Genomic DNA, 26,816 nt, shown 5'->3' with positions numbered 1-26,816 from the left:
TATATGGCTATAGAACCTTTCACTATTGGTTTTAATTCCCTTTGCAAGGTCCAACTCTACTTGACTTTTAGCCTGTCTCACTTTATCCCTATATCTTCTGACCTCAATAAGGTAGCTTTCCTTGCTGATCCCTCCCATCTTCCACTCCCTGAATGCTTTCTTCTTTTTCTTAATCACCTCTCTGAGGTGCTTGCTCATCCAGCTTGGTCTACAACTCCTGCCTATGAATTTTTTCCCCTTTCTTGGGATGCAGGCTTCCAATAGCTTCTGCAGCTTTGATTTGAAGTAATCCCAGGCCTCCTCTGCCTTTAGATCCATAAGTTCTTCAGTCCAATCCACTTCCCTAACTAATGTCCTTAATTTTTGAAAGTCAGTCCTTTTGAAATCAAAAACCCTAGTTGCAGATTTATTTTTGTTAATCCTTCCATTCAGTTTGAACTGAATTAGCTCATGATCACTTGAACCAAGATTGTCCCCTACAACCATTTCTTCTATGAAGTCCTCACTACTCACTAAAACCAAATCTAAAATGGCATCCTCTCTAGTCGGTTCAGCAACTACTTGATGAAGGAATCCATCAGCTATCGCATCTAGGAAAATCTGAGCCCTATTATTATTACTAGCACTCGTCCTCCAGTATATATCTGGGAAGTTAAAGTCTCCTATGATCACGCAGCTTCCATTAGTATTTGCTTCATTAAAAACATTAAAAAGGGCTCTATCCATATCCAAATTAGATCCCGGCGGACTATAGTACACCACAAGCACTATCCCAGGGGAGGCTCTAGTAGTTTTCTTCCCCAATGTAATTTTTGCCCAGACAGACTCTCATCCATTCCATCACTTCTTATTTCTTTACAGTCTACCTCATCATTGATATACAATGCTACTCCACCATCTTTACCTTTATTTCGGTCTTTCCTAAACAGCACATACCCTTCAATACCCGTAGTCCAGTCATGACTACTATTCCACCATGTTTCTGTTATCCCTATAATATCTGGTTTCACTTCCTGCACCGGTAGCTCTAGTTCCTCCATTTTGTTACCTAGGCTCCTCGCATTGGTGTACAAACATCTTAATTTTTGCTGTTTGGTCTCGCTCACATTCTGTACCTGATAAGGCATGGTCATTCTACAGCCAGTATAACCTATTAGACTGGTATCCACACTGCTCTTCCTCCTTATATCCATTCTCCTACCCACGGCTGTATCCTTTCTTACTTCGTTTTCTTCCCTCTCAATGCTAAAATCCGGCGTGGAGGTTACTTGGACATCTTCCAACCACCTCTTGCTCCCAGCTCCTTGCAAGCACCTCACTAACTGAAATGAGGTCCTTTTTAAAACCAGGTGCCCTGATTAACCTACCTGTCCTAATTGATTCTGGTAGGTTCTTAATTGGCTCCAGGTGTCCTAATAAGCCTGCCTTAATTGGTTCCAGCAACTTCCTGATTGTTCTGGAACAGCCCATTATCTTACTCAGGGAAAAGGGACCTCCTTAGTCTGGGGCTAATATATCTATCTTCTATCACTCTCCTGTAGCCATCTGGCCTGACCCTGTCACACTACCTAATTCTTTTTTTGAACCCAGTTATACTTTTGACCTTCACAACATCCCCTGGCAATGAGTTCCACAGATTGACTGTGTGTTGTATGAAGTACTACCTTATGTTTTTAAACCAGCTGCCAAGTGATTTCATTGGGTGACCCCTGGTTCTTGTGTTATGTGAAGGAGTAAATTCACTTTCTCCACATCATTCATGATTTTATAGACCTCTATCATATATCCCCTCGGTTATCTCTTTTCCGAGTTGAACAGTCCCAAGACCCCTGCAATGGCAGGGAAATGTTTAAATGAAATATATCCAGGTAAACCTGCACCCACATTCAGAGGAAGGCAAAAAAACATCCAGCTCACTGCCAATCTGACCTGGGAGAAAATACCTTCCCAACCGCATATATGGCAATCAGACACTGAGCATGGAAGCAAGAACCAGACGGTGAAGCATCTGAGAGAGACAATGCTTGGAGCCACCTCAAAGACTTGGCCTTCCCTGTCTAATGTGCCATCTCCAGCCATGGCCATCGCTGATGCTTCAGAGGAAGGAGATTAAAAAAAACCCCAACAATACAGAATACATTAGATGGAGGTGAAATATTCCTTTCTTACCCCTGCAGGTGGCTGGCTGAAACTTTGAGGTATGAGTTTTTAGGAACATAAGACGTAAGCCAAAAGTGAGCCCTAGGCATAGTGTGACAAAGTTCCTCCTCTACCTTGGTGGGTCTTGCACTTACTGGCGGATTTGCTCGCTTTGGAGCTTCACAACAGCCCTCAGTTTGGCCATTTTCATTAACCCACAGTCCAGGTCAACTCCTCCTGTGTCTGACCAGGAGTTGGGAGGGAACCCGGGCCTGCCCTCTGCTCCGGGTTCCAGCCCAGGGCCCTGTGGAATGCAGCTGTTTAGAGTGCCTCCTGGAACAGCTGTGCAACAGCTACAATTCCCTGGGCTACTTCCCCATGGCCTCCTCCCAGCACTTTCTTTATCCTCATCATAGGACCTTCCTCCTGGTGTCTGATAATGCTTGTACTCCTCAGTCCTCCAACAGTATGCATTCTCAGCTCTTAGCGTCTCTTGCTCCCAGCTCCTTACACGCGCACCACAAACTGAAGTGAGCTCCTTTTTAAACCCAGGTGCCCTGATTAGCCTGCCTTAATTGATTCTAGCAGCTTCTTGATTGGCTGCAGGTGTTCTAATCAGCCTGTCTGTCTTACTTGTCTCCAGAAGGTTCCTGATTGTTCTGGAACCTTCTCTGTTACCTTACCCAGGGAAAAGGGACCTCCTTCGCTTGCTGCTAATCTATTTGCTTTCTATTCTCTCCTAAAGCCCCCTGGCCTGGGCTTTTCTTACTTTTTGACCCTGCTTCAGTTCCCCCCCCGCCCCACGACCGGGCCAGACGCTTTTTCTTCATTTTGTTTTTTTTTTTGCTGTTTTTCTTTGCTGCCGTTCGAGTGCTGGTCGGCTGCCAGCTTGCTGCCAGCCCCCCCACGCCTGCCCTCGGACGCTGCTACTGCTCCAGCTGAAACCCCCGGAGGAGTGAGAGAGGACTGCCAATCCGCTCCCCAGAGGAGGGGAGTGGACACCCCCAGACCCAGCCGTTTGCTGTTCGTTTGTGGACCCTTAATTAACCGACAAGTTATTTTTTTCTTCTTATCTACTTGGCATTTTTTGGAATGCTCCACAAAGCCCGGGAGAGAAGACAGCAGACAGAGAAATCGCCCAGGGAAGCTACAAATCATCGTGGAGGGGGCCGTAAGACTGAGTAACTTTTGAACTGTACTCTCGTGTGGGGGGAGTTTGACTGTGTCTTAACTGCGTTTGTAGGGGCACAGGGGGTGTGGCACAGAGCTGCCCCCCGATCCATCCGTGCCCCCCCAACACTACTACAACCGTCACGGCCCCCCCACCATCTGTCCCTGCTGGCAACTTGCCATCTGCCTCTGGATTCAGCTGCTTGCTCTGAATTCTGCTGTCCGGACCAGACACAACAGCCGACCAAACGAGACTCTTTGGACAAACGCGCGTGGGTCCACGTTCCCCCCCACCACCCCCCAGACTGCCCACCCCACAGTTTGCCCCTACTACCTGACCCCAACTCCTGTTTCCTCCCCCGGTCCAGTCCGACCCATTTGGCCCCACTCCCCCCGCCTGCAGCCCAGCAGGGAGAAGTGGTTAATCTGCTTCCCCCTCCCCCCTCCTCCTTCTGGTGCCTCCCTGTCTCTCCCTGCTCACAATGGCGGTGAATGAGAGGGGTGAGGACCCTCTAACAACCTCAGCTGCCCCTCCCACACCTACCCCCCTGCCCAACCCCCAAGCCCCCCCCTACTGCTGCTAAAACACCTGCCACCGCACCCACTGGGGCATCGGCAGCAGGAGGCACCGGGGCGACTACCGCCACTGCTACGCCCACCGCCCCCCCAGATTCTAAGAGAGCCCCCCCAGTTGGCCGGAAAGGCCAGGGTGTGAAGAAGGGAAGGGCCCCACTACAACCACCAGGCCCTCCATGGCAGGGGCTGCCCCCACCGCTGTGACCTCGTCATCGACCATGGCGTCCCTCCCCGCTGTTCCCTCCACCAGCTCTGCGAGCGTCCCTCCCTCGGCCCCCAGGGCGTATGCCCGGGCTGTAGCAACCCCCCCCCACCTGCCGCCTCATCATCTCGCCCACCCACCGCCTCCGCTATCATCAATAGCGGCCGGGGCCCCTTTCCCACCATGACCAGGAAGCACAGCGTCCGTTGCCTCCTGGTGCCCGCCTCACCCCATGTGGAGACATACGTGCAGGCATTGGCGAGGGTGGTAGGACCCACGGCTATTGTGGCGGCCTCCAAAATGTACGGGAAGGTCGTCTTTTTCTTAGCATCGGAGGCTGCCGCCCAGGAGGCAGTGGAGAAGGGCCTGGCAGTGGGGGGGGGTGTTCGTTTCCCTGGAACCGCTAGAGGACCTGGGCGTCCGCCTAGTCCTGACCTCTGTCCCTCCTTTTCTATCCAATGCCGCCCTGTTACCCGCTCTCTCCACCCTGGGGAAACCTGTTTCTGTCATCAGCCCTCTCCCGTTAGGCTGCAAGGACCCCACCCTCCATCACATCCTTTCGTTCAGCCGGCAAGTGCAGCTTCTACCGCCGCCGGCGGCGCATGATGGAGAGTCGCTCGAGGAGTCTTTCCTAGTCCCCTACCAGGGAGCCCGCTATCGCCGACACCCCGGCCGCCCAGCACCTGAAACCACCTCTCCTCCTGCTCGATCCACCGCTGCTGCCGCCCGGGCCCAAGGGACACCTCCCCTGCAACGCCCAGACAAGCGAGGGAGCCCCGCCCTTGCTGTTAACAATCCAGCAGAGCCTATGGAGGAGGGTGCAGCAAAGATATTACCGGGCATAGGAGAGGGCCTGCCCCAAGGAGAACCCCCCCCCTCATGCTGCCTCACCGTTACCACCCCCCTGAGCCCCTGAAGCATCGCCTCTGCCCCCCGACACGACCCCTGCTAACCAGCCCCCAGACGATGCTATGGAGGGCTGGACCCTAGTCCAGGGAAAGCGAGGCAAGTGGAAGGCTCGAGCTCCGCTGCACCCATCCGATGCAGAGGTCCCCCAGAAGACCAGGAAGGGAGGCACTGACACTGAGCCTTCCACTGTGCCCATGAGTGAGATCCATCTGCCGGTGTTGGGAGGGGAAGACAGAATAGCACTGGAAGGTAGATCCACGGGAGATCCTCCCCTCTGAGACCCCTGAGGAAGCCCCTTCTGCCCGAATATCACCCGAAACCCCCGCGAACCCTGAAGCGACCGTCGTAGCAGTCGCCAGAGGGGAGACCCCCGGGGTGGCAGAAGACGACCTCTCCTCCATGTATGAGGAGATCGAGGCCCTAGGTTTGACCCTGGTCACCCAGGGAGAGGATGACCTACTGCTGGCTGGCCTCGATCTGGGCAACCTCACCCCAGTCCCCCTTTCCCCATGCTCCCTCCCCCTAACCGCCTTCCCGGGCGGGCACCCTACAAAAGGTAGTCCACCACCTGATGCCGTGGCTGCCAAATCCACCACAGAGCCTGCGCCTAGCATCACTGGGAGCCCCCTCCCCACCCCCTTAACCCTCGAATCTGTTCGGGAGGTGTCACCTCTTAGCTGCTTGCCTCCCGAAGCCCAGAGCCTCGCCTCTGCCCCTGCCCAGTCCACCTCCTCCTGCAATGCTATTGCTGCCCCTGGGGTTATTTCTTTCCCTTTTTTTGCGGATCCCTCCCAAGGGGCAGTCTTTGCATTTTCCTGCCGCGACCCATTAGGAGCTGCAATTTTCCCTCCGCCGTCCCCTTCTACCCCAAGGCTTGAGATGGACCTGATAACTTTAGCCTGTCAGACGCCCCGTCATAGAATCATAGAATATCAGGGTTGGAAGGGACCCCAGAAGGTCATCTAGTCCAACCCCCTGCTCGAAGCAGGACCAAGTCCCAGGTAAATCATCCCAGCCAGGGCTTTGTCAAGCCTGACCTTAAAAACCTCTAAGGAAGGAGATTCTACCACCTCCCTAGGTAACGCATTCCAGTGTTTCACCACCCTCTTAGTGAAAAAGTTTTTCCTAATATCCAATCTAAACCTCCCCCATTGCAACTTGAGACCATTACTCCTCGTTCTGTCATCTGCTACCATTGAGAACAGTCTAGAGCCATCCTCTTTGGAACCCCCTTTCAGGTAGTTGAAAGCAGCTATCAAATCCCCCCTCATTCTTCTCTTCTGCAGACTAAACAATCCCAGCTCCCTCAGCCTCTCCTCATAAGTCATGTGCTCTAGACCCCTAATCATTTTTGTTGCCCTTCGCTGGACTCTCTCCAATTTATCCACATCCTTCTTGTAATGTGGGGCCCAAAACTGGACACAGTACTCCAGATGAGGCCTCACCAGTGTCGAATAGAGGGGAACGATCACGTCCCTCGATCTGCTCGCTATGCCCCTATTTATACATCCCAAAATGCCATTGGCCTTCTTGGCAACAAGGGCACACTGCTGACTCATATCCAGCTTCTCGTCCACTGTCACCCCTAGGTCCTTTTCCGCAGAACTGCTGCCTAGCCATTCGGTCCCTAGTCTGTAGCGGTGCATTGGATTCTTCCGTCCTAAGTGCAGGACCCTGCACTTATCCTTATTGAACCTCATCAGATTTCTTTTGGCCCAATCCTCCAATTTGTCTAGATCCTTCTGTATCCTATCCCTCCCCTCCAGCGTATCTACCACTCCTCCCAGTTTAGTATCATCTGCAAATTTGCTGAGAGTGCAATCCACACCATCCTCCAGATCATTTATGAAGATATTGAACAAAACCGGCCCCAGGACCAACCCCTGGGGCACTCCACTTGACACCGGCTGCCAACTAGACATGGAGCCATTGATCACTACCCGTTGAGCCCGACAATCTAGCCAGCTTTCTACCCACCTTATAGTGCATTCATCCAGCCCATACTTCCTTAACTTGCTGACAAGAATACTGTGGGAGACCGTGTCAAAAGCTTTGCTAAAGTCAAGAAACAATACATCCACTGCTTTCCCTTCATCCACAGAACCAGTAATCTCATCATAAAAGGCGATTAGATTAGTCAGTGGTCTGCACCCTGCCTGCCCGCCTCAGCGGACCATGAGGCTGCACCAAGAGCCCCACCAGGGAATAACCGGGAAATCGCAACCCCACCCCCCCATGAGCTGCGAAAAGCGTTGCGGGAGTTTTTAGAAGACATCCGTGGCTCCCGCAACAGGGTACAGCTAGCTCTCCAGCTATGGGGGGACTTTGATCAAATCCTCCAGGCCACAAGGGCCCTTATAAAGGAGGGTAGAGGGAAAGGAAGGCACGGTGCCGCGGCCTACGGGCGGGCCCGCAGCTTCCGTGATGATTTACTCACTTACTGGATGGGTCACGGATTGTTGCGCGACCCGCTGGGGGCCGCGAACACCCCCGCCAACAAGGAACCCCCACCCCCCCAGCCCTCCGCATGACGCCTCTCATTATTGCAACTTTGAACACCGGGGGCTGTAGGATGGCTCTCCGCAGGTCCCAGGTGCTCTCTTACCTTCGGGAAGGGGGGTACTCTGTGGTTTTCCTGCAGGAGACCCATACGGATCTGACCGCCGAGGACAGCTGGCAGCTGGAGTGGGGGGACGGGGTCTACTTTAGCCACTTCACGATTTGGCAAGCTGGAGTGGCGACCCTGTTCTCCCCCAACCTACGGCCTGAGGTGCTAGGGGTCACTGAGGCCGTGCCGGGCCACCTGCTGCATCTCCGAGTCTGTATGGAGGGGATCGTGGTCAACTTTGTTAACATCTATGCCCCGACAATGAGCCCGAAGCGGCCGCAATTCTATCAGCGGGTGTCTGACTTCCTCAGCGCCCTAGATTCTCACGAGTGCCTAGTCCTGGGAGGGGACTTTAACACCACCCTAGAGGAGTAGGACTGCTCAGGAGCCGAGCTGAGCCCGGCCGCTGCGAACATTCTCCGAGAAATAGTTGAACATCACTCCCTAGTGGACATCTGGCATGACCAACACCCAGATAACACTTCCACTTTCACCTTTGTCCGGGTGGAGGCCCATCGGTCACACCACTCTCGGTTGGACCGTATTTATTTATCCCGTTTCCATCTTTCACAAGCCCACTCCTCCAAAATTCGGCCGGCCCCATTTTCCGACCATCATCTAGCCAGCATAACAGCCTCCCTCCGTGCAGAGAGGCTGGGGCCGGCCTATTGGCATTTTAACAACAGCCTGTTGGAAGATGAGGGCTTTGTGACGTCCTTCTGGGAGTTTTGGCTGGCCTGGCGAGAGCAGCGGCGTGCCTTTCCCTTGGCGCGGCGATGGTGGGATCTAGGGAAGGTGCACTCCAAGTTCTTCTGCCGTGACTACACCCGGGGCACCAGCCGACGGAGAAATGCAGCGATAGAGCAGTTGGAACGGGAGGTCTTAGAGATGGAGAGGCGTCTGGCCGCCAGCCCCGAGGACCCCTTCCTCTGCGGAGCATGCCAGGAGAAGCGGGAGGAGCTCCGGGCCCTCGAGGACCATCGGGCCCGAAGTGCCTTTGTTCGATCCCGCATCCGCGTCCTTCGGGAGATGGATCGCGGCTCGCGTTTCTTCTATGCCCTGGAGAAAATGAGGGGGGCCAAGGAACACGTCACCTGCCTTCTAGCAGAAGACAGCACCCCCTTCACGGATCCGGTGGAGATGTGTGGGAGGGCCCGCGACTTCTACACAAGCCTTTTCTTCCCGGATCCGACCGATCCTGGTGCTTGCAGGGTGCTCTGGGAGGAACTCCCCACGGTCAGCGTGGGTGACCGAGACCGACTAGAGCTACCTCTCACCCTGGCCGAGTTCTTGGAAGCCCTCCGTCGCATGCCCACCAATAAATCTCCGGTCATGGACGGGCTGACCGTGGAGTTCTACCGCGTGTTCTGGGACATCCTTGGCCCAGACCTAGCCACTGTCTGGGCCAAGTCTTTGCAGGGCGGGGTCCTCCCTCTTTCGTGCAGGCAAGCGGTGCTCGCCTTGTTGCCGAAGAAGGGGGACCTCCACGATTTAGGAAACTGGCGTCCCATCTCGCTCCTTAGCACGGACTACAAAATCGTAGCAAAACCAATCTCTCTGCGGCTAGGGTCCGTGATGGCGGACGTGATCCACCCAGACCAGACCTACACTGTCCTGGGCCGCAGCATTTTTGACAACCTATTTCTAGGCACGTACTTCAGGAGGTGAAGGCCGCCTTGATGCCCGCTGCTCGGGTTTATCTCAACCGAGCCCTGCTCAAGGGCGCACCCCGCCCACCCTCTACCCCAGGCCCGCCAGACCTTTCAGTTGGGCCCCTACCCCGTAGCTCCCAACAAACCACTCACCCTTTCACTGCAAGCCGGCTGCATGAACTGCAACCGGTCAGCTTCCAAATCGCGCCACGGAAATATCTATACATACTCACGCTTCACACCCTTCACGCCCACACCCTGGTGTCCCGCCCTGTTACAAAGTGGCGGGACCTCCTGCCACCTTTGGAGGGTGAGCAACCCTGGTGGGCCAGCCTGTATTCCACCTTGGTCTCGAGGCCCGTCGGGGACATTAGTTGGCGGCTCCTTCACGGAGCTGTGAGCACGGGCGTTCACCCCCATCCCGGATACATGCCCTTTTTGCAACATGAGGGAAACCCTGGCGCACGTATATTTAGAGTGTGCCAGGCTGCAGCCCCTTTTCCGGCTCCTCACGAATATCGTATTACGCTTTTGGCTACACTTTTCCCCTCACCTTTTTATCTACATGCTCCCCATAAAATCGCGGCCCCACAAAATGTGGCCCCAGAAAATCGCGAGATCTCCTGGTTAACCTCCTCCTAGCCCTAACTAAAACAGCCATTTATAAAACCAGAGAGGGGAGGTTGGCTAATGAAGCATTCTGCGATTGTAGGGCCGTTTCCGATCCTCAGTACATTCACGTATCCGGGCGGAGTTCCTCTGGGCGGCGTCTGCCGACTCCCTTGACGCCTTCGAGGAGCGGTGGGAGCTGTCCGAGGTTCTCTGCTCGGTGACCCTGTCCAGTTCCCTCCATCTGACCCTTTGATTGAGGGGAAGAGTGAGAGACCCCAGCCCCAGCCATTGCCGCTGTGGATACCATCATTACTGTCACCTAGGAGGGGTCCTATTACACGTGGGTGTACGTCCCCCCCACCCCCAAACCTCCCACCCCGCAGCCGTGCCCATCTTGTTGTGCACTCTCAAGAGAGGAATAATCGGTGACACTGGGCGTGGCACTAGGTAACTCGAGGGAGTGGAAGACCATGAGTATCGAGGAAGCCTCCCCGCTCTAGGCCACCAGGTAACTCAGGAGGGTGGAAGACCACGAGTGTCGAGGAAGCCCCCCCGCTCTGGGCCCAGGCTAGCCTGAATACTTCTCCCTCCTGAAGGCTGCTGTGTTACACCTTGTGTTTGCTTTTGTTTTGTTGCATAGTTTTGCTTTATCTTTTTTGGTGATTCTTTGTAAGTGTTACACAAATAAAATTCTTTTCTGCTTTAAAAAAAAAAAATACTCTCCTGTAGCCATCTGGCCCGACCCTGTCACAATAGGCATTGACTCCATGGGTGCTCCAGAGCTGGTGGACCCACGGAAAAAAATTAGCGGGTGCTTAGCACCCACCGGCAGCCAAGCTCCCCACTCCCACCCCCCTAGCACCTCCCACCCATGGGCAGCCCCACTGATCAACTCCTCCCTCTCCCTTTCAGCGCCTCACACTTGCTGTGGATCAGCTGTTCCACAGTGTGCAGGAGGTCCTGGGGAGAGGGGTAGGAGTTGGAACTGGGTGTGAAGAGGCAGAGCAGGGCAGGCAGGAGGGTCTTGGGGGAAGGGGTGGATTCGGGGTGGGGTCTGGGGTGGAGTTGGGGTGGGAAGAGCTGGGATCACTCCTTCCCGCCTTCTTAAATATAGGTATGACATTAGCTATTCTCCAGTCATATTGCACTATCCCCAAATAAATAGATGTATTAAAAATCCTTGCTAACAGACTTGTAATCATACATTCCAATTCTTTCAGCATTCTGGATGGAAATTATCCAGTCCCCCTGATTTGAGCACATTAAGTTTTTCTTCCACCTCAGATGTGGTAATTTCCATTTCCACACACGTTTCCATCATCTGTCCTGCCTTCATGTACATGTTCCTTGTTATCATCCTTTGTGAAAACTGAGATAAAGTATTTGCGTAGTTTTTGGGCCATATCTAGATTATCTTTAATTTCCTTCCCATCCACACTGCATAGCAGTCCAGCCTCATCCTTCATTATTCTCTTTTTATTTATATAACTAAAGAAAAGTCTTATTATTTATTTTAATTTCCTTGGTAAGAACTAATTCAACTTGATTTTTATCAATTCTCACTTTATTCCTACATTTTTGAACGTCCAAGATTTAGGGTTGGGGTTTTTTTGTTGATCAACCCCTTTTTCCATAGCCTATAGGCTCTCTGCTTCCTCCTAATAACTTTTTTGGGGTGGTCATTCATCCAGCTGGGACTGGAGCCTTTCCCTACAATTTTTTTCCTTGCTTGGGATGCAAAATTCAGATAGTTTTTGTATAGTTGATATGAAGAAATTCCAAGCCTTTACATTTAAGTCTTTGAGCTTTTCAGTCCAATTGACTCCTTTAACTAATTCCCTTAATTTCCTAAAGTCTGCCCTTTTGAAGTAAAAAATCATAGTTGACTATCTGGTTTTGATTATACTTCCATTTAATTTAAACTGAATCATCTCATAATCACTCAATCCAAGGTTATTTCCTACAATCAGTTTTGCTCTGATGTCCTCTACTTACTAAAACTAAGTCTAAAATTGCATTACCTCTTCTTGGTTCGATGACAGTTTGATGAAGAAAGCTGTCATCTATCATATCCAAGAATAACTGGGCCCTACCAGTATTATTAGTATTTATTCTCCAATTTGTATCTGGGAAGCTAGAGTCTCCCATTATGACACAATTCCTAATAGTATTTATCTCTCTAATAATATTAAAGAGATTGCTATCCATGTATGAGTCTATAGCAGACCCCTATGCAATCCTAACAGAACTTTTTACAATCCTGCCTCAAAGTGATTTTGAGCGAAACAGATCTATCACTTACTATCACTTCTTATTCCTTTACGGTTAATCACTTAATTGATGTACAGTTCTATCCCACCACCTTTACCTTTATTCTTATCTCTCCTAAACAGCACATCCCTTTCAATACCTGTATGTGACTCATGAGTACTATTCTACCGTTTCCGTAATCCTTCTACTATCCAGTTTAAACCTTCTGCACCAGTAGTTGCAGTTCCTCCATTTTATTGCCCAGACTCCTTGTGTTCATGTACAAGCATTTCAGTGTTTCCCTCGCACCATACTCGGTTTTCTACCTGGATTAGATATAGTCCTTTCACTAACCGTAACACCTACCTGACTACTACTTCAATCAACATTTGTACTTTTGTCCTCCTTGCTGTCCCTACTCTTGCTTTGTGGTGTTTCATTATCTCTTACTGTATCTTCATTTAGCTGATTATTCACCCAGCTGATCTAGCTAAGAGATTTGAAGCATCCTATTCTCCAAAGGGTACTCATTTTGGAACCTAAAGTTGAACTTTAACTATTTCACTACTGGTCATTCCAGCAAAAGCATCCATTTTATGTGCTTATTCCACAATCCCCAAATGCCTTCCACACCTCCCCCAGCACCAAAAGCCCCAGTTGTGCCCTACTGACCTGCTGAAACCCCAGCTTCCCCATGGCAGCTTGTGCAGTGCAGTTCTGCATTGTCAAAACAAAAATCTGCGAAATACTGCAAAGTAAAACATATAAGTGCAATGTAAAATACATTAATTTTAATATCAAAATAGACAGCACACAGTTCACATTACTGTGGGTATTGTACTTTTTCATACATAATTCTATATCATCTTCCACATTTTTTATTTCATGAAGACACCACAAAATTCCCAGAATGCTTCACCAGCAATCATGAGAACCCATGGAGCCTTGTTACAGAATTTAAGTCCAGCTGTCCTAGTAGTTTGTGGACTTTTGTGCCATGGTTACAGATAATGGAGGCAAATGGGAAGTCTGAGATGAATGACGAAAATGAACTGGGACTATCTATCTCTTATCCATGTGAATCAGTAGTAGTAGTCATATTCATTATATTAAGGCAGGACTTGTCTACACAATGCATTAATCCTCACCAGAAAGGTGTAAATTCTGGTGCACACTAATATGCTATGCACTAAATGGCCCATTTGGACCTTGTTGGTATTCACTAAAAGTTCCCTGGTGCATGTTAATGTGGATCTGTTTGAAAGGTAACTGTAGTAACGTGCACTAGGGAACTTGTATTATGTGTCAGCAGAGTCCATACAGGCCAGTTAGGGTGTGACACGCTATTGCACACTAGAATTTACTTTTCTCTGATGTGGACTAATGTACTGTGCTTAAAAGACCTCAAAAATTAGTTTGTTTGTTTTTTTAAATTAAGGAGCATAAAAAGACTCATTTATTATTTGAGAAATGTATTATACATATGAAATATCTTGATTTTAGTCTGATGACCCAGCTGTGAAATGGCAGTTGAACCTGTACAAGGACATTTTGAAAAGTGAGGAGCCTGCTGATCCTGAGAAAGCCGTGGAACGGGTGCAGAGAATCTCAGCAGCTGTCTATCATCTGGAGCAGGTGATAAGGACTACATTTATAAAGTACTTACTTTAAATTAGAACATGAGGTTCTTTCCTGAGAGCACATACTGTAAAATGATGTTTAAATTGCTTCATCAAATATACCTGTTGAACAATAGTTTCTGCTTAAAACTAAAATGTGTATATTGTAAATTTAAAGTGTCATCTGCTAAACTTTCAAAGTTCTACTTAGAAGAGCGATCAGAACATTTCTGTTTGCCCCTGAAAAATTCTATAAACAATCCCCAAGCAATAGTGCAGAAATTCAGCACACAACTTTTTAATTTAAAAAAGATGCGTGTGCATAAATGTAAGATTTTAATATACATATTTTCAAAGTGACTTCCACCTGTTTTCCATTTCTACACATAGGAATACCTTGTATTGGCAATGTCTGCACACTCTTGCATGTTCATTCAAATTATATAACTTAAATATAAAAATTCGTTTGAACCTGATTTGCATTCTGCCCATAAAAAAATCTGTCATTTTCATGCAAAAGTAATAGTGCAAAAAATTGTTTACATGAGTGACGGTGCCTGCAAATTTATTTATTCACAGAGGTCACATTTTGGAAATTTTACCCTTCAACCGCATGTGAGAGTTGACATCAATTGGAGTTTTGTATGTAGATTGAGAACTGTATATGACCCTAAGTAATTACAAAAAAGTGATTTTTATTAGAAAAGCAATATTTCTAAGAAGAAAGGAAGCTTTTGTAATATCCACTAATCAGTCTACTTGCTAGTCATGCAAATGAATTTTATCTGAATCTGAAGTGTTTGTACTGCACATATCGATGGAAGTGTTTTCCCATAGGTCGAGCAACCATTAAGATCAAAAAAAGCTGTTTGGCACAAACTCTTGTCAAAACAACGCAAAAGGGCCGTTGTTGCTTGTTTCAGGATGGCACCATTGTACAATCTGCCAAGGTAGGTGCTTTAAAGGTTTATTTATTCATGAATAATTACAGTTGAGCAAGCGCTTCGAGGAAGACCAGGAATTTCTTAACACTCACACCGCCTTTGAAATCATTAGCAAGTTTGTTGCTTTGGCAGAGCTTCTATAGTTGGCAGATGCTGTGACTTTTCTGATTTTTAATAAGAATAGTAAATCCAAAAGAAATGTAAACTTATTTTTGAAAAGATCAGCCCCTAGTGCCTTGGCATGCTTAGAAGGACGTGTACGTGTGCCAGCAATCTCTTTAGAGAGAGATTGTTGTTAATATCCATTAAATAGCTATAATAGGTTTTCCCATGTCATTCATTCCTCGTGGTGACCAAATGGGGGCTTTATGCCAAATAACCTACTGGAAAAAACACCACAGGAGGTACACTACTTTACAGACACCATATTTCAACTTTTCCCAGTCCTGGTGCAGCCCACTCTTATGTCCCTCACATCATGCCCTGTTACAGTTGCCACAATCTGTTAATCTATTTCTGTCTATTTTCTATCTTCTGTCCTTTTCGACTTTGTTTGGTCTCCTTTATTTATTAATTCTCATCTTCTTCTAATTTCTTCCATTTTTTTAGTTGTTATTTTTCACTTTTAGCTGTCTTGTTCTGTGGCTTTCCCTCCCTGTTTCCATCCACATGAAGGCTTCATGCTGCTTGCCGTTGGGTTATTTCAGCTATGTGGGGGGTGGGTCATGTATATTTTTAAAGCCTATATGAGAGCTGTGGTGATAGAGCCGAGAAATTTTGGCTCATGGACTGCTGGTTGAGTCTGTGGCCCTGCACACGTGAGCTACTCCTGTGTCCAGCTGCATTCAGAGCACTGCGGGGGCTGGGACAGAATGTGTGTGCCCTCCTAGGGCCTATCCACTGCTTTGCCCACAGCTGCAAGATCACATTTGTGTTGGGGTGAAAGGACAGATCCAGCACCATGCAATTTTCTTCATTCCTACAGTGGTTTTCGTTTGTTCTGTGCCTTCCACCCAGTCTAGTTTAGGGCCTTCAAAGAGATCCTACCCTCAAAGTTGGGAAACATTGCACTGCTAATAAAATGCAATTTCGCCAGTGAGTGTGTGTGCTGGATGAAGTTTGTTTCTTCCCTGAGAGAATAAAGAAATCTTTAACAGTCAATGTGCTGTGTTCACAGAATGGTTACTAAAATGCATTTCATCTGCCTCTAAAAAATGCATTATTGAAATGTATCTCCATGTTTGGTGTTCACAGCCTTGTAATTGCACTTATAATAGGGAAAGGAAGTTCGGTTTACCACATTAAGACCAGTGAAAGGTTTATTGTACAGTGAAGAGGACACATCCCATCTCTACAAATGACACGGAGTTCTGTATTCTTAGAGCTTATCTACGCTTCCCAGACAACCATGGTAGCATCTTACTAGATAATCTTTCTTGAACATAGTTCTTGCTAGAAAAAAGCTAACATGTCCATAGAGGGAAGAGAAGGGGGGAGACTTAAATATAATGTAAAAACAAAGTAACTAGTTTTGGAGTGGTGGCTAATTCTTTCCAAAGTTCTGAGGATTTAGAAAAGGAGATCACATTTCAGAAGATGTACTACTTGTGGGTACATCTTGACAACCGTATTCTGATCTAATGAATTAGTTTATTTATCCCAGGATATGCTTACAACCTCTAAAAGAAGAAACATCTAAGTGAAAAAAGAATGGGATATATTATTTTTCCCTGAAAAAAAGTTACACCTGCATAGTTTTTGAGATACTGGTAAATGGCCGTGCAGAAGATGGGGATGAAGTGAACCTCTGCATTTTTATTATCTATTATCTATAACTTACTGAATGTATTCTCTGTACCAGAAATATTGGGCCTGATTCATTTCAGACTTGCATCATTTTTATGATTAAGTTACTCCTGATTTTCACTAGTTCTGAGTGGTGAATCTGGCCAAGTACCTACTACTTGCCATTTCTAGGGATGACCTTTGATAAAACTGTGCTTTGGTGAGTCAGAATTTTGACATCCACCCCAAAATGGCAAGGTCCTAGAAAAAAAAATGGTGGGGCCTGTAGGTGTATTTCCCAATTGCTGTGTGCAGAATAAAGCATACAGAGGTTCTAGAAAATTCACAGCATTATGGCAGTGACATAAAGCTGTCATGTCATGATAATAAATACATAAATAATTATCTATCCATCATTTAAATTGATTGTGGCTTTAAGACATTTCTGAACTCTAGGGAGTTTGTCAAGTCGTATATGATTAGTAATAACAAGTGCTGTGCAACTAAGTCCTTTTGAACCACAATTTCGCATGCAGCTCTTCATATCTGAGTATGTTTTTCCCCAGTTTAGTTTCTGTATTATATTGGGATGAGAGTAAATTCCAAATTTGATAGCAAGACATTAGTTTTAGACACATAAAGCCAGAAAGCTGTTAAAAGCAGCAGCCTTTCCAGCATCCTAGAAAATACTAAAGATTCTAGAGTATTATGACCCTTTCTTCTGATCTGCCTCTGGAAGTCTAGATAGTGGTTCATATGCTTTCATGTTAATCTCACATTTGTACCTGATTTTCTTCAATGGAACATTTGTTTTAATTTAAGATTATCAGTATGTTGTTTCAGAACTAAAAACATCTATTGATGTGCAGCTATTTGTTAAAATAGTACATCTAGAAATCATAAAGAGATTATTTAATTTTCCCCATAAGATTTCTAGGTGCTTCCTGTTCCTGTTCTGAGAAGTGGTTTGAGATACAAAGTAAATAGTAATTGTATTTTTTTAAATATTTTTGTTTCTCAAAAAGTGAACATTTTCAAAACTCATAAATACTAATCCTCTGTGCTCTTTGTTTGGTAATTAGCTACAGTTTGTACAGTGCTCCGAAGATGAAAAGTGCCTTTTAAGTAATAAGTATATTTTGTGTGACATATGAATATATTTAAATATTTAGAGTTGATGGTTTGAGGAAATGCACTTTATTTACATTTTTTATTTTATTTGTATATACACTTGCACAGAGATACAGCAGAATAGAATGTACATGCTAGTTATTCAAACATAACTTGCAAATGCAGACTACTTTACTGAATTTAACAATTTATTGTTAGTTCTTAAATGAAAACCTATATGCTTTTCTTCAGACACAAAATTAGCACTTTCTTCCTGAGCACCTTTCAACGTGTTTGGCTGGAAAAAGTACATGAAAAAACTCAGTATGACAGGCTTATACTCATGTTAACGGTAATGTAACCTGTGGAGAGCCTCTTCTTTATGCGTGCACTTATTCCTTTCCCAGCCATGATATGACGTTGTCATAAAACATGAATTTGTACAATTTTTATAAGGGATTCTGATTGGTCAGTCTTTGAGGTTTAATGATTAAATGGTACCAATGCTGGCAATAACTCACAGGAGGTTATCCAAATAATCATTTCATTATTGCAAAAAGAAATAGGAAGTGCATAATTTGTATACTACGTTCCCAACAATGAGCATTTTATGTGTGTGTATAAATCAGATATGCCCTCTGGTCTTAACTTATGTATACCGTATTTACGTGATTTTTAGGATCAGTGCATTTAGTGCACTATACCTATGATAAAAAGAAAAACAAACAAAAAACTCCATGAATTAAATAACCGCTGCTTTACAGGATACATGGAGTACCTCTAAAAACAAAAACTCCATCTTAAATAGAACAGGGAACATGCAATGTAAAGGCCATATCCAACAGAAGCTTACTTCCAAGACTAGTATTTACTCTGTGAGTTGTCCCAGAGAAATCAGTGGGACTTTATTATTGTAATTACTGTGTCCAGTGCTATGTGCTTGTAGGATCGGACACTAGGTTCTTGCGAAAGGCACTTTTCAGTATTTTTCCAGTGGATTTTTAAACCAAATGTCTAAGACAACACATCATTATTTATTTAATTTGGAGCTGAAAGAACATAAGCTGAGAAGAGACTTATGTTTGTGGAAAAAGGCACTGGTGAATGTCAAGAAGTTTTATGCTGCAGAATACCAGATGTGGTAGTTAACTTAAACGTTGCTGGATGAATTTTGCTGTCTTGGTGGACCAATATGCCAATTCCTCCAATTTTAATAAGAATTATTCATCAATTTCTGACCATATATTGTGTCCCTTCAATGTATAAAAATGTATGCTTATTTCTATGGCTATATTAAGACCCCAATCCTGCAACACTTTCACATTACTTAATATATATAAATACTTCAATGGGATTGCTCACAGGCATAAAGTTAAACACATTCACAAGTGTTTGCAGAACCTAAATCTTTACCTAGGTTAATTCCATACATATCTACCATTCAGATGATTTAATAGCTGCGCTTAGTGTTGCTTTTCAATTAAAACTAAATTTCCTTTGTCTAGTCAACTGTACGAGACACCAGAATTATAGCAGTCATTCGATTGTGAACATTATAGTAAAGGTTATAGTACTATTTCATTTAGACTCTATTTCTACTTGTTCATATAGTAACTTTCTGCAGGGGGAAACAACAGACGAAAAGCCCTCCTCTTTTTGGACTAATATTTTCCATATTCTCAAATGAAAAGTGACTTTTTTGTAAAGTTTGACAAAAATCCATTCAAGTATATTAAGTTATGCAAGGTTTAAAAATGCATCTTTCCCACTTTAAAAGGAAGTATTGTCACACTTTTTTCCATGAACATAATTCAGGAAGAGCTAAATTTGAATCTTGGTCTGTAAAAAGTGTTCTTTATGGTGTGTGTCCACAATCTAATTTGAAAATATTTGGTTGAATAAAAAATGAATTAAAAATAACTGATTGAAAAATCACTTCTGTGCATGCCCAGTAGGCACTTAGTTAGTTGGGTTTTTTTTACCCCATTCTTTTTTGTGACATTACCATGTATGTTCTCCCCACCTAGACTTCCTTCTTGATTAGGCACAAGAATTACTTCCCCTAGGCTTCTGTCTTAACTTGAGGAATAAGAAAAAAAATGTGGGTTTGAATAAAATACAGACTGGGCTCTGACCGCAGTCTATGCTGCATTTTGTAATACGTTGAAATAAACAAGCTAAACTTTGATTTGGAAATCACCTATATCAGATGCCAAGATACAACTGTCATAATGTGAAGTATGGTAAAGAGACTTCTTTAACCCAGCCTTACAAAAAATTGTCTCAAGTCAGACAACAGCAGCAATAAGATGTAAAACTCACCCCTTCCTACCCCACTGAGGTAAGAAATGCAGAGCCCAATACAGTACATCTAAATGCTAACATTTTTAAGCATGGATAATTTTTTTCTCCCTCCTTTTCTCAAAAACACCCAAGGAAATTAAAGAACTTAAAGCAACCATAATTATTGTGTACTTAAAGTTTATTTTTTGCAAAGTGAAGGTTCCTACAGCAATGTTTGCTGGTCAGATTGTACATATTATTTATTTTCTGGTATGCATTTGAAACCTCTTTGGGGTAGGGACTATGTCTTCCATGTGTTTGTATAGCACCTAAAACAATGGCATCCCAGTCCTACTGAGAGTCTATCACAATAATACCAATGAAAACAGACCCATATGCAGGAAAATGTGGTGGAATTAAGAGGTATTTGGTGTGCTCCCTCAATGTACCTCAGGTACACTCAAAAGTCTGAAGAAAAATGTTATTTCACTGAATGTTTGCTTTAGTTTGCATATTATTTCACTGACCAATCAGAGGATCAAAATTGTACAAAATACATATCCTTACTAATCATTAACCACCTAAGCTATTATACTATGTTCTGTTTACCCCTCTTGATCTCACTTTCACCCCCCCTCCCAGGCACCGTTCTATTAACCTCTTCCTCCATGGTTATCAGAACTATTGGATAGAAACAGAGGAATATTCATTTGAGGAGAAACTAGTTCAAGATTTGGCTGTAAGTACTGGAATAACTGGGCTTAGTTATCAGTGCTCACTTCAATATATATATTATATATATATATATATATAAAATAACATGTATTTAACTTTTGTGTACCATAGTTATATGTTTAAATTTATAAAATAGCAATTCCCATGCTTCAGGGCATAAACTGATCACCTGTTTTGATCAGGAAGAAATTTGCACCAGGGTATAGTATTGCACATTTAGGTATATTAAAGGTGGTTTATGCCCTCAACCGAAGTATATGGTGTTGATTACTTTCAGAAATAGAACTGGACTAGATGGACCATTGGTCTGTTTTTGTCAGTATGGCAATTCCTATGTTCCTATGTTTTTAATTATTATTTGTTTGAAGACTTAACATGATTGATGCTTTCCCTTTTTTGAATTTTTGTTGTTACATAATACTTTATTTTAACATTCTAAGCTTTAACGCAAATTAAATTTTGCCATTTTCTTGTTGGTATTCTGGAATGAAATGTAAATATGCATAGCCATATTCAGCAGAAATTCAGCATTCATGTATCGTGGATGTGGAGGATAAGCAAACTTCTGCATCTTGGCACCTAATCCTGATTCAGAAAGATCTCCATTTCTGTCTTTCTCCTCCACGGAATTCCTAACTCCAGGTTTTATGCATTTGTCTAATATTTCTAAAATGGCTATCTCCTTGGTGTCTAACGACCATGGGAAAAGAAGATACCACTTCAGTATCTCACAAGGAGGATGTGCTTAAGTCTTAATTCAACATGAGCTAACACTGACATACACAGAAGAAGCCTCATTATACCTTTTAAAAGGCACTGTCATATGGGGAAGGTAGGTAACTATCCTTCCTATGTAGCCCTAGCTTGACATGAATAATTAGACATGGACTCATCAGAGAAGTATTAGGGGGAGACTGGGACCAAGTGGAAAAGGAATTCCAGAGAGTGGTATTAAATGGGCTCAATGGGTAGTGATCAACAGCTCGATATCTAATTGGCAGCCAGTATCAAGCGAGTGCCCCAGGGGTCCGTCCTGGGCCTGGTTTTGTTCAACATCTTTATTAATGATCTGAAAGATGGGATTAATTGCACCCTCAGCAAGTTCGCAGATGACAGTAAGCTGGGGAGAGAGGTAGATAAGATGGAGGGTAGCAATAGGGTCCAGAGTGACCTAGACAAATTGGAGGATTGGGCCAAAAGAAATCTGATGAGGTTCAACAAGGACAAGTGCAGAGTCCTGCACTTAGGAAGGAAGAATCCCATGCACCGCTACAGGCTGGGGGCTGACTGGCTAAGCAGCAGTGCTGCAGCAAAGGACGTGGGGATTACAGTGGACAAGAAGCTGGATATGAGGCAGCAGTGTGCCCTTGTTGTCAAGAAAGCCAACGGCATACTGGGCTATATTAGTAGGAGCATTGCCAGCAGATCAAGGGAAGTGATTATTCCCCTCTATTCAGCACTGGTGAGGCCACACCTGGAATATGTCCCGTTTTAGTCCCCCCCACTACAGAAGGGACAAATTGGAGAGAGTCCAGTGGAGGGCAATGAAAATATTTAGGGGGCTGGGGCACATTACTTATGAGGAGAGGCTGAGGGAACTGGGCTTATTTAGTCTGCAGAAGAGAAGAGTGAGGGGCATTTGATAGCAGCCTTTAGCTACCTGAAGGGGGGTTCCAAAGAGGATAGAGCTAAGCTGTTCTCAGTGGTGGCAGATGACACAACAAGAAGCAATGGTCTCAAGTTGCAGTGTGGGAGGTCTAGGTTGGATATTAGGAAACACTATTTCACTAGGAGCATGGTTAAGCACTGGAATGGTTTCCTAGGGAGGTGGTGGAATCTCCATCCTTAGAGATTTTTAAGGCCTGGCTTGACAAAGCCTTGGCTGGGATGATTTAGTTGGTGTTGGTCCTGCTTTGAGCAGGGGATTGGACTAGATGTCCTCCTGAGGTCTCTTCCAACCCTAATATTCTATGATTCTATGAAAAAGAAAAAAGAATGCTTAGCAGAGAAAAGTAGAAGTCTGTTAAATGCAATAAATAAATAAATGGCTAAGCATACCACAGGTCTGTTCAGTGTCATTGCAATTTTGAAAAAATAGGACCCAATTGCAGTCCTGGAAAAAAACAATATCTACTTTTGTTATCTGAAGGGAGTTGGGGGGGAACCAAATCAAGGCAGCAATTTCACAAGGATTATTTCTGGTGGCTAAAACTTTACTGATGAAATGTGCCACATTGAGGAAAGAATGCAAAAGTATAAAGAGCAAATCAAAGTTGTAGAGCAGAAAACAAACTAAATGGAAAAAATCCCTAAAAGGTCAGAGAGAAAACGATGTTTGTTACTTTGGGTTTATGCAAATAGGTTAAAAGCAGCTGTCCTTCAAGGACTGTATTTAGTGAGTGCAGCTTTGCAGGCAAAGTGTACTAAGGACATGTCTACACTTACAAGCTTACAGCTCTCCTGTTGACATAAAGAAAACCAGCTTAGAAAGCTGCAGTAGATAGGTCAGCGGGAGAGCGTCTCCCACTGACATAGCGCTGTGGCACACGAGCATTTATGCCAGCAAAACTTATGTCACTTGGGGGTGTTTTTTCACACCCCTGAGTGACAAAAGTTTTGCCAACATAAGTGCTAGTGTAGGCTTGGCCTAAGTTAAGAAATAAGTGCAAAAAACATAAAAGGTAAGCTTAGAGACAGAAAGAATTCAGATTAGATATGTGTCACTTTAAAAGATAAGTAAAGTGATTTAAGGAAAAAGAGTGAGGCATTAAAAGGAGATTTGCACAAATTAAATCTGAAGGGTTGGAGGGAATTAAACTGTTGGGAGTTGTAGAAATGTTAGAGTAAAAATGTTAAAGAAAAGGGAGGTAATAAATTTAAGTGTTAAAGAAGAGAATTCCTGGTTTGATAATAAACCTGATTGTGGCAATATAACTTGGTGCACTCACAGCAGGTGAAACCCTTAGTAATAAAAAAAAATGCAAAGGGAAGGTCAGGTGTTGACAACTACCACCACTGTATACTTTCTTCCCCTCCCCCAAAGCCTTTACAGCCATTCTGAAGGGAATGGGCCCTTCCCGATGAACGTGTCTGTAAACAATTAATTATGCGGTCTGCTTTTAAAAAGTATGGCATTAAGTCAATGCGTTCTAATAATACCGTACATGGTATGTGGGGGATACATGCTGTACCAAGTAAAAGCAGCCTTAAATGATATGAAGCAAGAAAACTTGCCTTCTGTTGTCACCACATAAAAGTAAAAAAATGTGTACAAGAGAGGTAACATCAGCTGGGGCAGGCTACGAAAATTAACAAGAGTCCAATAGCACAAAGTTAAATGTGAAACTACTGAAACCCATATGGTGTGGAAGAAGTTTGTTTTCCCTCCTCAAATACCCTTGCAATATAATGCACAGTCTGGAAAGCCCCAAACTTGTACTGCAGTTTGCACCTGGGGGACACTTACAGTGCAGGTATAATCTTTTACAGACAAAGTTGCCGGCATATGGGTTCACTCTGCAGGAACAGTCTCCAAATTACACAGTACAGATTATATGCTGGAACACTGGTTAAGTAAAAACTGCCTATGCTGGTAATAGCAAATATTGTGTGGTGGCTGAAGAGGACCACTATAGACCCAGGGAATGTTATTTTAAACTACCTATGTTCTGTTTCACATCTAAAATTCCTGAGGTAATAAATTTTGTACCAGTTTTTATAATGTAATTAAAATAAAAGCAAAATTAACATTACAGAGGGAAGCTTTAATGGCTGAGAAAGTTTATAATATAGAATTACACCATGGTGGACTATACCAGACAAGGTGAGCTTGCATCGCCCGGTTTGTACTTTGAGCCTTATATTAATGGTGGTTCAAATTATTACAACTACTCTGGTCTTGGAAATGTGTTGTTCCATTGTGAACTTAAAAAAGAAACCATAGAAACATAATGCAAATGAAATGAATGCTAATGTGAAAAAGCAAAACAAAAGCAGTGGAATGTAGGTCTAAATTCACATGAGTAATTAGACATGGGTAAGGCCACATTTCTTGGGAGACAGGATTAGGGAGGTAAATGGAACAGCAGGCTGGAAATAGAATGTCTGTGCCAGCTAAGATAGGTAAAGGGGTCAGTAAGCTGAGAGACAGAATGTTTGTATTAGCTAAGATAAGGGGGAAACACCCAGGGAACCATTTACCAGGGCCAGCTCAAGGCACCAGCAAAGCAAGCACGTACTTGGGGCGGCACTTTTCCACAGCTGTTTCACGTGGCAAGCCTGGGAGGGAGGGGGGAGACGCGGAGCAGCGGTGCGCTCAGGGGAGCAAGCAGAGCGGAGGTGAGTTGGGGGGGGGGGGAGTGGGCACAGGGAGGGCTGCAGGAAGTAACCCAGGGGGTGGGCAGAGGAACTGCTCCCTGTCCCAGCTCACCTCCAGTCCACTGCTGTCTCCTTCCCCAAGTGCACCGCCGCTGCTCCGCTTTTCCCCCTCCCTCCCAGATGCGGCAAGCCTGGGAGGGAGAGGTAGAAGGGGAAATGCGGCGCGCCCGGGGGAGGAGGTGGGGCCGGGGATTTGGGGAAGCAGTTGGAATGGGGCAGGGAAGGGGCAGAGTTGGGCTGGGAGCGGGCCGGCGCAAAAAAATGGGCAGGGCATGGGTGGCAAAAAACGTAGAGCCAGCCCTGCCGTTTACAATGGACTAGATAAGCCTGAAATGTAAGAGGAGGTAAATATAAGAGCATGCTGTACAGGGATTGGTTCCTACAAAGTAACCGAGCCAAACCCAAAAGTGTCTGATGCAATGCATAGTAAATGCAATGTAATGTATAAATGTTTATAAAGAAAGAGGTTTTCTATGTAAATTTGGATATGTATTATGCTCTTTACCCACCTCCTATGCAGGCTGTAACCAGTGCAGTGTGAGCTGGGCAGCCACCAGGGCACAAAACTTCTGTGGTGGAAAAAGGGGTTGGAGAAATGCCAAAAAAAATCCCTGACAGGGGGTGCAAGTGTAACGCACACACCTTCTGGGTGTGGTGTTCTGTCCCTTCTAGTGGCACCGAGATCACTTAGAGAGAGTTAAATGAGTCTGCTCTACAGCCTTAGCTAACAGCCAGCTGGCTTTTAGCTCATGTGGTAGAGGCTCATACACTAAGCTCCAGAGCTCCCCAGTTTGATCCTGCCTGCCGACAACCGGGGTGTTTGCTCACTTCGGGTGCTAAAATGTCTAGCTGCAGTTCTGCTCCTACTCTTGAGTCTAATCAAGAGTGTACCTTTGCTGTGTGCCAAATAAAAATAACTGAGTGACAAAATCTAGAGTCAAACTGAGTTCTTGGAAAGCTGAGTAGAAAGAGATCTCGGAGCTAATCCCAACACCTATGACAACCATAGTCAGATTCTTTGTTCACTTTTTAAAAATAGTGGCAGGAGCCCTTTTGACTAGACAGGGATTCCCATTCAAGATTCGACCCATGTCATGACAGTACAATTCCCCTGTCTTTGATCTTCGTTGTGTTGTACTAGTTTCTTTCCTTCCCATTAACTCACTTGCTGCCATGGCTTTTCATTCTCACAGATTTGCTTGAGAAAAGTAAGGCAACCTCAGTATTGTACCTTTTCTTTCATATGTTTTCTACTTCATAGTAAATTTTCAGTTGTAAGTAAACAAAAATTACTAAAAAGATCATACTGTTTACAAACCTATCACCATTTTAATTAATTACATGGGAGCAAATTGCTTCCTGTAAGAGGTGAATATTTCCATGTCACAGCAGTGGCAGGATCAACAGGTCCACTCTGTGGAACTTGCAAACACTGCAAAACATTCCTCTCTGGAAAAGATTTTCCACCATTGGAATGTCATTCACAGTACTGACATCTACTTATACTCTAAACTGCTACCAATCCCAAAAGACACCCACTCAAAAAACAAAACAAAACAAAAAAAAACACCTATCCCACTGAGAGTTTTTTACCTCAAAAATTGCCAGAAACTCTATGGATTCTATTAGGCTTCAAAATTGCTATTGTTTTTACTTGGAGGTTGCTCATATATTACAATGATGGAAACCTTAAAATAGGCAGACACCTACAGTCAAGGATGAGTACCTGTTTTCACGCTAAGACTTCATTTTCAGTTGCTCATAACTTTCTAAAAACTGTCACCTTTTGGGCTGATGTTTCATATGCTTGATCTCTGCTTAAAGATGAATTTTATTAAAACTTTG

General features: G+C 44.9%; 1 protein-coding gene across 1 annotated transcript in view; it reads left to right on the top strand.

The window, feature by feature from the left end:
• The window catches only part of RYR3 (ryanodine receptor 3), a 481,354-nt gene that overhangs the window by 375,929 nt on the left and 78,609 nt on the right, over positions 1-26,816 (top strand). The window contains exons 74-76 of the mRNA XM_043549389.1: positions 13,622-13,753; positions 14,575-14,687; positions 20,502-20,598. Of these exons, the coding sequence (XP_043405324.1) occupies positions 13,622-13,753; positions 14,575-14,687; positions 20,502-20,598 (342 nt within the window). The remainder of the gene's footprint in view (positions 1-13,621; positions 13,754-14,574; positions 14,688-20,501; positions 20,599-26,816) is intronic.

This window comes from Chelonia mydas, chromosome 6 (genome assembly GCF_015237465.2).
Source record: "Chelonia mydas isolate rCheMyd1 chromosome 6, rCheMyd1.pri.v2, whole genome shotgun sequence".
Classification (NCBI taxonomy): Eukaryota; Metazoa; Chordata; order Testudines; family Cheloniidae; genus Chelonia; species Chelonia mydas.
Note: the sequence above shows the minus strand (reverse complement) of the source record. Positions and strands in the feature narration are given on the sequence as shown.